Here is a 14,950-nt window from a genome sequence, read left to right as displayed (position 1 = left end):
GGGAAACTGTATGGGGTAAGATGCCTTTTCATTAAATTCTAATCTCCTTGTCGCTTCAAAGTTGTCTTGTGCCTCGTTAGCTACGCGGTGCCATGCTGGCCTTTCCATATGCCTGGGATCAGATAGAGCACATGGGGTTCTTATGTGGAAGACCTATTGAGCAGGCTGCTAAAAGTGTTCTCTCCATCCTGTATTGATGCTGCTCTTTGCCTTCAACAGAGCTGACCTGTCAGCAGTCAGGCCACGGTATGCTGGCCAGTATGTGGCATGGCAGGGCCATAAACTTTCTTTATGGTGCTGAAGAACATCTTGGAGTTCTGTATGTTGGCATATCTATGCACCGTGTCGGCCTCATTCACCTACCACTCATCATTTGCAGCGTTGCTTGGACCTGCTTCTGGAGCACTTCAAGCAATCACACCTGGATGTGTAGGAATTTTTCTGTCACTCAACAAAGGCCTTCTGTGTGTCTTAATGTTCTGATCATTCTCGTCAAACGAGTCCTAGTGTAATGATTTCCTTGGACCAATGGTGGTTTTTGCTCACACTACTGGTTTGAATTGTTCCTAATTTTGTGTTGGATGTAGTTGGCCGCCCAGATCCTCTGCAAACTTGCTTTGTCATTGAAGTTGTTCAGGTGTGGCGAATGTGAATGCCGATTTGATGAATTTCTGCGTCTTGCGGTTTGTTGGAGCGATATGCATGGATAGAATGGATCTGACTACAGGGTTGTATGTCCAACAGTCAGACTCTGATGGCAGATAGCAAAGTCGATCGTCATTCCTGTTGTTTGGTACTCATTTTCACGTCGGAACATTGTATTTGTTATACTGAGGTGGTTTTCAGCACAGAATCTGAAAAGCATCGAGCTGTTGGAGTTTATTTTTCAAGTGCCATCTAACTCGTCCATACCAAGATCTGCATATGAATCAATATCTGCTCCAACTGTGGCATTGAAATTGTCAAGCAGGATAAGTTTTTCTTTGAAGGTAGTGTTCTTTACAAGGGTGCGAAGCTCCTTGTAGAAGTGTGCCTCACTGTTGGTGAGAGTTGGGGCTTACATAGAAATGATGGTAGCATACAGAGGAAGGTTGACTGGAAAGCAAAGTTTCATCAGTCTTTCATTCATTTACCTTGGTAAATCTAGAAGTTGCTTGAGGATTGATTACTTCCATCAACAGTCCTCAAGGAGTCTCTCTTCATCTTTGACTCTTGAGAAGAAGGTCTCGCCAGCTTTAAGCTCTTTTACTGAGACCTTTTTCTGCTAGCCTGGTCTTGCTGAAGGTATCGGGTGAGGGTGAATAAGTGAAAGAGGGTGATTGGTCACCTGGGGAAATCTCTTACTCTACTGTTGTCCCGGGTACAGGTAGAGAGTGGCTACTTATATCTAAGTTTCGTCTACAATTGCCAGTGGTCGCCTTCACTTGTTCCTTCACTCCTTCCTCATGACGACTAAAACTATTTTTGCACATGGTCAATCCCGCTCTTTTGGCCTCACCATGGATCTGGTGGTATGACAAAAACGGCATCCCACTACTTAGGCAGCAGGGCATAACCATGGTATCTAAAATGCTTTGCTGTGCCCTCAGCACTCCACAACACTCGTTCTTACAATTACAGTTCCTGGTATGCTAAGGTAGAGGATATGAGACTCGATCGGCTGTCCCCAATGCCTCAACCCGGTGAACCCGGGTTTGGCTTCTGCATATGCTACAGCTTTGGGGAGCCACAAGTGGAGAGCAGAGTGCCAGTGAAGAAACATTGCAGAATGAGGTGTCATGAAATGGCATGGCAAGTCCCATTACAGAGATATGATACCTCACTGACGCTGCATACACCCCAAGTCGGTGTATAGATCAAAACTAACAACGAAATTCAGTCAAAAATCTTTCCTTTCCATCAGGCTACTTCTTTCGCTTCCATTCATAAACAGACTAGCACCATTTCTAACAGGGAAAAGACCACAAGCAGAATTCTGAGCAGAGGCTCTCCAGCTTATTTATTGTTTGCATGCACATTTATAGCTACAATTAGCTCTGTCACTAGCCCCTCCCAAAAGTCAAAAAGTTAAACATTAAATCCAAAATTACATTCCAAGCTGTTTAAGTGAGTCATCATCAGCATTTCTACAATGATTACAGTGATACTAGTGAGCTCTGGCCTAACCCCCCGCGCCCCACACTTAACCGGCTGGATTGAATTGTTTACAACTGTTTAAGTGTCAACGACCGTCCAGTCACCAGTCTGACTGGTGATGTGTAAATTTTCTGGACGGAGGACAAGTGCTCCTCCTCTTGTCCACATGAAACAAAGTGAAGTCACTTCTCCATACAAACACGGTGAACACACATGAGACATGCGGCACGTCAGGACATTCCGATTTCAGTCCCGAGTAGTGTGTATTGGCAGATGACACACACAAGACAGGCTGAGCGATTTCTGTCAGCCGATAATGATAGTGGATGTCCGTTGGTACTTGCCCCGGTTAGTGACGATTTAAGGGACAGACAAAAAAAACATTGCCGTCCTTGTTTAGTCTGTCCTTTTTGAAAGCCTCGTCATACGTCCCCAAAATGGACATCGGTCCAAGATGGACTGTTCCATCAAAGGGACGGAATTCCCATCTCTGATAGTTGGCATACCCCGAAATTAAACATCCTTTGGAACTGGAATCCGAACCAGAATGGTTCAAATTCACAGGATCGTGATACCCTATGTTATGTTTTGTTCTCAGTAATTTATTCCCCTGACATTTCCATTATGCAGCTGTAATGATAATGTTGTTTAGTCTGCCCATTTGGCTGTGCAAATTACTTCACGCCACAGTCTGGGCTGTGCAGTCAGTGCAAGAAATGAACAGAGATACAGTCGTATGAGAGAGGTAGATAAAAACTGCAGAGCTAGTTAAAAAAAATGGCTAGTGGAAATTTTGATTGGCTGGTAACTTTCGAGAGGCGGCTAGGGATCGAAAATGTAAATGTGGAACCCCACAAACAACTGTCACAAGCATTGTAAAATTTACCTCAGATACTCAACTGTCAACATTGCAAAACAAGCCATTTTCAACACTTTATATTGGTCAATAATTTGTAAAAACAAAACAATAATAATAATAATAACACCCGCAAGTGTAGACTGATCAACGGTATATATAGACTTGTGAAAAAATATGAAATGGATCAAATTTTGGCATAGGAGGTTTCAGCCCAAAGCCAGTGTTAGGTTTCTTTTCCTGAAATTGAATTTAAGACGGATATGTTAATTCAGTTTATAGTGCATACCCCCACTTTGTTTGTGTCACACAGTAGTTATTCCATAAACATAAAATATTCATGTGAACAGCTCCTGCATTTTATGCTGTTGCCGTTATCATTTTGCCTAGTTGTACACACTTCTTTCAGATTGAGTTTCCCGAGCTCCCTGTTTGGGCATTTCAACATTGTTCTCCTTTGATCCTCCTCCTCTTTACGGTGCCCAATTATGTGTGCATGCATGGTCATTTTCACGCTGATGAAAGCCAATGGGAGTTTCAGTGGCTTTAACATAATTGTACTTAATAGCCACGGAAATGGGCTGTTTGAGTCTTCTGCTGAATTTGCTGAGGGGCAAACAGATTGTTTCGCTACGCAGGTCCAAGTAACTGTGACAGCATTTTGGTAGACACATTTTGTGCATTGTTTGAAGGATTTCCTTTTTCTTTTTTTTAATAGCCAAAATGTACACACGACACCCATGTATAAATAGACATTTAGACATGCCCATTTCCCAATGTTAACACAATACAAACCCTGTGTCCATGATGAATTATGCATGAAAAATATTGCAATCACTGTAACTGTCACATTTGATTATATCATAAAAGATTTAAAATCCACTCGGTAGTTACCAGAGAAGAGATTGAGATGAAACCTGGATGTTTAGTATGTTAATGAGCTTGTTTTTTTTTTTAAAAAAGGCAACAAAAATACATTGAAAAAAAAGATACAATAAGTAGAGGGACATTAGTCATGAATGACGATTAGATGTAATGTTTTCACAGTGTTTCTTTGTTCTTTACAAAGGGCTCAGGCTTGCTAGCTGCAGTCGCAACAAAAAAGTTGAGCCTCTGCAGCACGACATGCATCCTCCAATTACGTCCATTGTAATGGAATCTTTTTTCCAATGTCCATTTGGCTTGTCATCTTAATGATTCACCTTTTTGACGACCTCCATTTCAAGTTGCTGGCTAACTAGTGTTATATGGCTCGGCAATAATTCAGTGTGATCGATAACAATAGAAAATGTCTTCGATAAAATGTTAAATAGGAAAAAAAAACACCAAGAAAAATATGATCCCGGCATTGTGCATGTTGTAGGCAGCATGCAGCCGTTTACAAACACTAACAAGGAGGAACTGTGCGCATACGTGCATGTGGTATATTAATGTGGAAGGCGAGTGTGGCGTAAATTTTTTTCAAATAAATACCCGTCGACGCAGTACAACTTGTAATCTTGTAATTATGATATTGTGCGTATTGATCTGATTAAATACATCTAGATAGTTCCCTATCTTAGACATACTATAGCGTACGTGTTAGCCATGTCCGACCCCCGGCATCACACTCAAGTCACAATCAGGCAAGTAAAATGATAATGGACTATAATAAGGAGCCTGCTAAAAAGCTAAAGTATTGCTGAAACGGTTGAGCAATGCTAATGCATGCGCTGCAAGAGAGTATTAGGTCACTACACTTACAGTATATTGTATGAGCATTGAATGAAGGTTGATAACTATCAAAAAACAAGTTTAAAGACCACCGCGACCTGCGTCTTTACAAACCCGGCGCGCAAACACTCATCTGGAGTGTTAATGCGGAGTTTAAGTACGTACAGGACACCGCCGCCCTACTTACCACCAAGCGTAGTCCTCTCTCCTCTGGATTCGCTTCAACCCTCAGCCCCCAGACGAGGAGCCGAAACCCAGTCCCGGAAAGGGTGTTTTTGCCGTGGCCACGGTCTTCCTGGCTGTCGACTCAGCGTCTGGAGGCGTCAGGTATATTGCGATCCCGGACAAGCCCCCAAAAATGTCAGGTTTGTCCAATTTGACACTCAGGAATAAACAAAAGGAGGAGACAGGAGACTCGATTCTGGTACCAGGAGGGAACGAGGAGAAGCGTTCGGTTTCAGTTCTCGGCACGTAACCCTAACGATCTCCCCCTTCACCTCCTCATTTATTGGGAAAGCTACTACATAGGTGTGTCCAACCTAAAGGGTGGAGGCTGTTGAACACACACTGAACTTGTTTGACTATGTGTGTGTATGTGAGTGCAAATTACGTACATGTGTGCAATTGTCACAAAAACATCACGCCGCAGCTGGTGTTGATGGCCCCATTCACTGTTCACCCTTGCTCACTGTTGAGTCTTAACACTTATCTCTTCCCAACCACGTCCTCGGAACGGTGGTTGCATCCCTAAACTTCCACACAATGCACCAAGCATTCTTGATTATAAAAATGAGTATATAATGGATAAAATGTGAGTACATAATAAAGAATGTATCTCTATTAAAAGCATAAGCGTTCTTCATTGCAGGCATAGTAAATTAATGATTGCAAGCATAAGCGTTCTTCTTTGCAAGCATAATCAATTTATCGTGTCAGGCATAAGCGAATGTATGATGACTAAAAATAATCAATCCAACAACAATACTGCTTTGGGCTCATGTCTAATGCAAATAAGCATTAATGTGTTGTATTGTATTGTATTGTAACAGTGCACTGCTGGAGGCGCAACTTTGCGCATAAGAATAGCTTATGAAATAGATAAAGCTATTGTTTTTCTGATTCTAAAAACATTTTAAAAAGAAATAATTGTCAATATTGACTGATATGAAATACGTATATCGCGAAACATTTTTTTAAGCCATCATCCCAGCCCTGCTAAGCAAATTACACTTCTAAAGGTATTTATTTAATCATTATATTTACCAGTTTTTCATAGTTGCATTGAACTATTAAAGTTTAATATTAGATCTTAACATAACATTACCTAAATTCAGCCTTTTTCCTGCTGGTCCTTATTTTCAAGTGTAAAAAACAAAAAAAACAAAGATCTATTGATATCGACCAATATGAAATCTTTCTATCATATCACCCAGGCCTTAAGTTCTTATAAGAACAACAAGTGTTTGATGTCACTCAACTGGAAGCAATGTGCTGCAGTGACGATCAACTGATGTTTGAAGGATTCTTGATTAATGAAGATTTCCTGTATTCCATAGGTATTATGTGTGCGTGGTCATCCTGATCTACTTCCTTCCTCTATTGGTGATGGGTTGTGCTTATCTAGTGGTGGGACTGACCCTCTGGGCCAGTGAAATCCCAGGAGACTCTTCTGATCGTTACAAGGAGCAGCTTACTGCCAAACGCAAGGTATGCTACCCCTGTGCCACCCGCATATTTTTCATTTGACAAGCTCCTAATAAACATTCTCTTATCCTGGATAATGGTTGTGAACAGCAATAAACTCAAATGATGGGCCTTGGTGGAGCCAAGTATAGCAGCTTCACTGTTCAAGTGACGGCACTTTATGTAATATGTAGGAAAGTCCATAATACCGCACAATATACTATTCATTTCTAATCTCATTGTCTTGGCTTTACTTATCCTAAATGATTTATGAATTTGATCCCGCTGTGCAATGCTTTTGTGGTGTTTACTCAAATGACATTTGGTCTTCTTCCTGCAGCTCATACAAGTTTAATGAATGTATACATCATAATTTATTGTATTTAATTAATGATGAGTATTTACAGACTTCATACGGAATACATTTGCACCACAGTTCTGATTATGTGCGTGTACATTCATGTCAATGTCAAATCAGACATTATTTAATTGCGTGTAAGTGCAATCAACAAGCAACGAACAACTTCTGTCACAAACTCTCCACAATATGCAATCAATATTCAGTCACTCAACTCAACTCAACTCAACTGTATTTATAGAGCACTTTAGAACCACCACCGCTGTATGAAAAGTGCTGTACATGGAGCAAATACCATATATACAACAATAAACAATAAAATAATAAATTAATAACAGACAGTGGAGAGCACAAAAACAGTCAAATTAAAACAAGGTATGCTGAGTCAAAAACCAAAGAATAAAAATTAGTTTTTAGATGAGTTTAAGACATGAGCAAGTGTCAAACTCAAAGCCTTGGGGCCAGATTCGGCACGCCATGTGATTTATGTGGCCCACAAAAGCCAATCATGTGTGTTCACTTGCATGATGTTGAGGTTTTGCAATCATTTTGATACCCCGTTGACACTCACTTGAACAATTTTTGAACAAACTATTACAGTTGACTGATTTCTAATCTAGTAATCCAATCATTTGTTGTGTACAACTATTAATGCGATTAGACGACGAAAGATTTTTGTGCTTTCACTGTCATAAGGGCCCTCACCGGAAAGCCATAACTCCGAAGTGGCCTGTGACAAAAATGAGTTTGACATCCCTGGTTTAGGACCGGCAACGGAAAAAAGCTCAATCCCCTCTCAGCCTTTGCTTATTCTACTCTAACTCTAATAGCATCGGCTCCGCAGACCTGGGGCACCGGGCAACTTTAAAATGTACAAGGAGCCATTGAAGGGACGTCAGAATAGGGAGTTACATCATGTGCTCCCTCTTACGAGTTCCAGTCAAGAGGCGATCAGCAGCATTTTGACCCAACTGAAGACACTTGAAGGATTGGTTGACTCCAAAATAAAGTGCATTAAAATAATCCAGCCAAGATATGGCAAAGGCATGAATTACTGTTTCGAAGTACAGTCCAAAAACAATACACTTTACTCTCGCCAGCTGCCTTGGCTAAAAAAAAACTGGATTTAACAGCACCAATTTGCCGTCCCGCTTTAAAATCTCCATCCAGTTTAACCTTGGCAAAGCACATATAATTTGGCTTCTGTGAAAAAGGATGCATTAAATAACAAATGCAAGAGACAGTACAGGACAGGAACGGGGTGGGTATTTTTGTGGGAACCTTTTGGGAAAAGAACCTCTGTTCCAGTGTGACTGTTCTCCAGTGTCCATTGACCTGATGTTGGTGGATTTTGGTGTGGAGGAACTTTGAAGCCCTGATCTTTGTTGCAGGTGGTGAAGATGATGATTGTGGTGGTGTGTACGTTTGCTATCTGCTGGCTGCCCTACCACGTCTACTTCTTGGTGCACCAGTTTTTTCCTGATATGTTTGAGGAAACATTCATCCAGCAGGTCTATTTGGCTATCATGTGGTTGGCCATGAGTTCCACCATGTACAACCCCATCATCTACTGCTGCCTCAATGACAGGTAAGCATGTGAACCTGCAACTCACAGCCCATCTTTAAATGGTTTGCTACCTAGAGGAAGAGTCAAATTAAAAGGATTAGCGGCTAGGATGGATGAAGAGATTTAATGATACAGTTCCTCAAATAGTGGCTTCAACTATCATTGCTGTCTGACTGTCAGTTTGACAGTCACCACATCGCTAGCTTGGAAGGAAAAACCTGGGAAGTAATCCATCAACCGTCTACTCTCTGCCTGAACTCCATTCTCTGTTACTGGCTTCTCAATATTCCCAACTGGCAGGCCACAGTCTGTCATGATAAGTAACACCACTTCAGCCAGCATCACTCCAAATATGAGCACAACACAGACATGTGTCTTCAGCCCCATTCTCAAAACCTTGTTCACGCATGATTGCGTCACCTCCCACAAGGACAACATCAAGTGAGGAGACCGCACTAGAGTAATAAGACTCATTTCTCAAGGGGTCAAAGCAACTGATAGGGAGGCACAGTCTGGTGTCATGGTGGGAGGACGACAATAATCTTCCACCCAAGACGAACAAGACAAGATAATGGCAGAACATGAGGAGGAGGCTTCATAAGATGCTGCTCATCCAGTAAATTGAAGTGGAGACGGTTAACAGTTTTACGTACCTGGACATCTTTATCAGTGTGTACCAACCCTGGCCACTGAGCGCTACACAGTTGGTTCAGTAAGCCGAACAGAGGCTATACTTAATTAGGTGGCTTAGGAAGTTTCGATCCCAAAATACTTTGCAACTGCACTGTGCTGAGCAGCTTGACCAGCTGTGGTAAAGCAGCACACCTGTTGGAGCATCGACCACCGAGTAGCAAGTCTTTCTTCACCATCAAAGACCCCATGAATCCCCAGGATGGTCTATTCACAATTCTGTCCTCAGGCCAGAGGTACACATGTAAAATGCAGGACCTCTAGGCAAAAAAAAAAATCTTTCTTTTCTTAAACAGCTGACAGGAGTAAGCACATGCAGTTGTCTCAAGACATAGAGCATCTGTCTGTGTTGATATAACCTCTGAACAAAGCGTGTGTTGTACACTTACTATTAATCTTTTATTTTGCATTGTTATGCTGATTTGTCTACATATTTGGGCATCCATGTGGATGGCTAAGTAAGAATTCTACTCATGATGTGATGATCATAAACACTTTGAATCTTGACTGAATCATAACTGTATCAGATATCTACCAATGCAACTGGACTGCAGCATAAATGGATATACAGTATGTGGACTATCCCAACCTTGCATGACCAGTTGGTGTCTAACAAATTTCAAAACAACAACTTGAAATGTATGTGCCTCATTTCATTACTGGATGCACCATTCTTTGGAATTGTTATTCTTAGTTTTACCATAGGACGTCCTGGTGGTCAAGTGGTTTCGCGTTGACTTCACAATGCAGCGGTACCGGGTTTGATTGAGAAAACGGATGGATGGTTGGATGAATTTTTCAGCTCATACTGTGGTGCACATTATTGCTAAAATAAATTTTATTAAAGTGGTTAACGCGTCAACCTCACAGTGCAGAGGTCATGGGTTCGATTCTGGCTACGGCCTTCCTGTGTGGAGTTTGCATGTTCTTGCGGTATTGCGTGGGTTTTCTCCGGGTACTCCGGTTTCCTCTCACATTCCAAAAACATGCATGGCAGGCTGATTGAACACTCCAAATTGTCCCTAGGTGTGAGTGTGAGCGTGGATGGTGGTTCGTCTGTGTGTGCCCTGCGATTGGCTGACTACTGGTTCGGGGTGTCCCCCGCCTACTGCCCAAAGACGGCTAGAATAGGCTCCAGCATCCACTGCGGATAAAGCAGATCGGAAAATGGATGGATGGATTTTTACAATCGCACAATTCGGATATGTGGTAGAGCAGCATCAAAATAAAAATATGATTCCAATCAGATGTGGATAAACTTCTGATATTTATCGGATGTCCGCACCAATAGTGTAAGCAGATGCATTATCATATTTATTTCTGTTTTGAAATGTTCTTGTTCTTGTTGACTTACGTGTTGTAGCTGCTCGATATTGCACTGGTGATGCAATTTGCGGTTGCAAGTTTCAATGAACAGTAACACTGTTTTCGTGACATTCATAGTGTCAAAATGTGAATGGTGAACATTTGTTCCATGCATCGAATTGGAATTGGGCACTCGGACCTGCTGTGCAGATCCAGATTTAATGTGCTAACTATTGAGCCTTTTGAACTGCATTGCTCATCAAAACAAAAGCACTTACCTAAGCACAGAAGAAGTCACTCAGATGAGTTGAAGTGTGACTGTCATTCACTTGTTCGGAACAACGTCCCTGCCTGTATTAAGGATGTGTTGAAGTATGTGGCAATGATGTCTTTTTGGGCCATTAATGTTCCAAGCTTCTCTGTGAAAATCTGTCATCACACTCCCAATTTCGAAATGTACATGAGCCAAGGAGCTACAAACCCCTGATTAGTTGTCAGCCTTATTTTCTCGATGACAATCCTTTTAATACCTCCGCTTCACTTGACATATGAACGCATTAGAAACAATGCACATACGAACGTACAATGTTCTCTCACTCACTGATTGAGTCTCACACCACGCCCAAAAAAAAATAGCATGATGCCCGTCACATGGATTTTGTAAAACCAAAAAAAAAGACACCTTTTAATTGTATCTGTGCTGTCAGAAAAAATTGATTTCACACTTTGTTGTTTTCACTTCTAAACTTAATTTTGGATGAAATGATTTGAAAATATGTGAGTCGACTGAGGCGAGCTGAGATTTAGTCATCCTTCTTCTGCTCTTCTCTCTCTGCCGGTTCAGATGATTAAAAACAAATGTGACCGATGATGGTTTTCTCCTTCATCTTCCAGCCATAGACGTTTCTCGTTTCTCCCCAGTGAACATTTTCCTTTTCTCTTCACTCACTTCTGTCTCATCCGCTTGTGATTTCACCCAGCCTTGCCAGATTTATTCCTCTGGGTGCCCAATCATATCTGTTCATATCACACTTTTTTCAAATTCTCTTATTTGAGATACTATGTATGTATATACAGTATGTATGTATGATACTATGTAAATTACCAACTGCATTGTGTTGCAAGAAGACAGTCTCACTGAAGATCACTTCCACATAAAATTCAAATTTGAATACAGCCCAGTTAAATGGACCCAGATATCACTCTAACTTTCATAGCAAATTAAGTTAAATCAATGAGCATTACACAATTAAAAGTACAAAAGATCAAAAGACAAACTAAAGATATATACAAACTATGTGTGTGTGTGTGTGTGTGTGTGTGTGTGTGTGTGTGTGTGTGTGTGTGTGTGTGTGTGTGTGTGTGTATTAAAACAATGCAGACTATAATTGCCTATTTTTAAAATTGTTCAATCATCTGGAACAATTGAGTTGTGATATTACCAGATTACTATTGTATCTTTTTCTGTTATCGCATTAGATGTTTCTCTAATTGACAGCAATCAGCAGCGAGCCAAGTTCCTCTCAAATTGCCAGTTAAGTTGAAGGAATTGAAACAGGAAGTAAAAATAAATATTCTGCTCTGTTCCGCAAACAATTAACAACTGAACTTTTGGACTATCATTTTTTCTATCTTCTCTTCCATTTGTTACTGTGTGTGTGTGTGTGTGTGTGTGCATAAGAAAATTAAACAATGTTTATTTCCCCCACAGGTTCCGCGCAGGTTTTAAACAAGCGTTCCGCTGCTGCCCTTGTGTCCCTCAAAGCTCCTATGAAGGCCTGGAAATGAAGTCTACTCGCTACTTTCAAACTCAGACGAGCATTTTCAAAGCAAGCCGTATGGAGACCACTGTGTCTACTGTTGTCCAGGCGGGGGCTGAAACAGAGCAGTCTAAGGCCAAAGTGACAGTCGGTCCTGGCCCTGTTGAATCACTCATTGGGGCAGAACCACGAAGCTGTTCACTGGACCTCACTTCAAATGGTTCTTCGTCCCGGAGTGCCTCCAAAACTGTATCTGAGGCATCGAGTTTCTTCTCGCATAACAACCTCCAAGAGCAGACATTAAACTCAAGCAGCTTTTTCTCAGATAGCCAGGAGAGAATGTGAGACAGTAGCTCGAAAGAACTTGTGCTCACCTGAATGTGCAAGTGACTGCGAACGATTGGTTTTGCACAAGTTCTTTGTATTTTCACTGGAACATTAGTTGCATCTAAGAATGCTTGTCCACTGAGCATGGTCTTTCCTAATTCAAGAATTTTCTTGCTGTGACTCGTGCTACTCGCCGCTGCAGTTTGTTGCCAAAAAGGAATGATGAGCACAATATGATTGCATTCGATTTTGAAAACTGTACACTGAAGCAGATTGTTTTGGTTTTTCACAGCTTCCGCTCGGCACGCCGGCCATGTCTCATTTTGCAAGGAAAGTTCACACATTCTCCCCCCGCTAGCTTTCTGACTTCACAAGGTCTATTTTGGCATTGCGGTAAAAAAATGAGACCAGGATGCTGTAAATACACGCCGTTGTCTGCAAGGCAGTTAAGCTGGAGGAACTTTTTCGGTGAGGAAAGTGCATTTTCCTATTCGAACTTGCCGATCAAGTCGCCACTCTCTCCCCAAGCAGGATTTTCTCAACTCTCGCATGTGAAGAATGAGTACTCGTCTTGGGGTCAAGGAACCTGTAACAGGTGCTGCTGAATATTCTGCCACTTCCCTGATGCGCCGTCATGACTCATCTTTAAGCATCTCAACAATGATTTGAAACATCTGCTTCCTTCTTCTCATCATCGAGAAGCTCCCCAGACTGTGAATGAGCCGTGGCAAACGTTGAGCGGAGACAACAAACACAAAACAAGAGCTTACGTTTTGAAATCGTGTGGGGCGGACTGATCGCTGGAGGGAAGCTCCAACGTTTGATTTCATACAGGAAGCAGATTTCAGCTTTCTACAACTGTGAGAGAAATGATGCATTTCCCATTCGATTCCTGACTTTCGCTGCGACCTCTGTCAGACCACTGACTTATATCTGAATGGACTAAGAATTGGTCCCTCACCACAGGTGACAAACCCCGCCACAGTTTGGCTTCAGTCACAAATGCTTCTTCTCAACCGGCGGGTTAGTGAAGGGAACTTGTTTACGTGCCAGTGGAGTAGAAGCACCTTTGGCTAAAGACAGTTTTTAATTTCTGGATCCTGGATTTTCCACCTCTGCCCCCTTGACTGATTTTCTGTTGCCTCTGTTACTGACAATTTCTGTCTGGTTTTGGCTGAAAACAATGTTATTGGTGTGTGTGTTTTAAGCTAGCATCCCTGTATGGAGTACTAAGGGCCTCTCAAAGGACAAATCTCACTGTTTGCATTGATCCATTCAGCGTATTTTCTCTCAATATTGTGTATCGTCATTTACAGGGGTTATTTTTACATTTCTCTGTGAATTTTGTCCGAATTGGCTTTGCTTTCGTTTCATCATTGATTGTTCTGACAGCATGATGGCGACGAATCTTTGAGTAGCACTCTGAGATTTAAATATATACCTTATAAGAGAAAATTTATAATCACATTCTTACTGATGAAATGTGCATGTCGCGCTTTTCACCGATTAGTATAACCATGTTCTGTGGCATTTTCACGGCAGAGACAGAAAATAACGTGAAAACGCCACAGAGAAATCAATACATTCAAGTATGCCGTGCAAAGAGAGTGACAATGTAAGATGGTCGCCACTGGCTTCACTTCAAGCGACAGCAAGCAGACGGTTTTGTTTATCAATTCGTAAACTAAACCTGGAAAAAAAAATTGGTCGTAGACATGATCGAGCTAATTTCTTTTTCAACTTCCTCACCTGTTCTTTATCTTTTTGTGTGCATGCCCATACACTTTCCCAAAGGTATCAGTCATGATAAAAGAGGGAAGTCCTGTGCTCAAACTGAATGTAATCATTTGACGAACATTTACTTTACCAAGAGATGATCTGTTCTTGTCCCTTTCATTCTTGTTTTATACCGTCTCTTGCAATGTTTTCCTTGATTCTTTGTCTCTCTCCTCTTTCATCTCAAACTGCTTCAAACAACAAAGCGTGTGATGGAAAAGTGGTTATGCCTGCATGACTGTCTGTGTTTTATGTTATGTGTTGTGTTTATTGTTTTACTTGATGTTAACTGTTTTGTTAAGCGCTTTGTTGCAGCTGCCGCTGTTGTGAAAGCGCTATATAAATCAGCATGTATTGTTTTGTATTGTATTGTATTGTATTGTATTGATTACTCTGGCTGTCTCACACATTCCAAAAATATACGTGAGGTCAATTGAAGGCTCAAAATTACACATAGGTGTTAACATGGGTGAGGTTTTAATTGTTGTTTGCCTAATCTGAATATTTGTTGCAACGGACAGGAAACCAATCCAGACTGTAGCCCAAAGTCAGTTTTGACAGACTCCATCTGATCCAAGATCCTAACAAGAACAAACGGCATAGAAAATAAATGGCTGGTTATCTATGATGGAAGACATTATGATCAAGATTTTTATGTGTGTTCTGCAGGCATCTAATGGCCAGTCTGTGTCTTTGTGTCAGCTGAGGTGAATTTTCTTGCAAGGGTCCGAATTCACCTCTTGGTCTTGGCACACTAGATTTTATTTTAAGTGAACCGG

At 41.4% G+C, this 14,950-nt stretch overlaps 1 protein-coding gene across 1 annotated transcript in view; it reads left to right on the top strand.

Moving 5' to 3' along the window:
• Window positions 1-14,222, top strand: part of tacr1a (tachykinin receptor 1a) — a 49,484-nt gene extending 35,262 nt beyond the window's left edge. Inside the window, exons 3-5 of the mRNA XM_052068284.1 lie at window positions 6,262-6,412; window positions 8,138-8,334; window positions 12,020-14,222. Coding sequence (XP_051924244.1) covers window positions 6,262-6,412; window positions 8,138-8,334; window positions 12,020-12,413 — 742 coding nt within the window. The 3' untranslated portion in view covers window positions 12,414-14,222. The remainder of the gene's footprint in view (window positions 1-6,261; window positions 6,413-8,137; window positions 8,335-12,019) is intronic.
• The last annotated feature ends 728 nt before the right edge of the window (window positions 14,223-14,950 follow it).

This window comes from Hippocampus zosterae, chromosome 6 (assembly GCF_025434085.1).
Source record: "Hippocampus zosterae strain Florida chromosome 6, ASM2543408v3, whole genome shotgun sequence".
NCBI classification, from domain to species: Eukaryota; Metazoa; Chordata; class Actinopteri; order Syngnathiformes; family Syngnathidae; genus Hippocampus; species Hippocampus zosterae.
The sequence above is the reverse complement of the archived record's forward strand: the minus strand, read 5'-3'. Positions and strand labels throughout refer to the sequence as shown.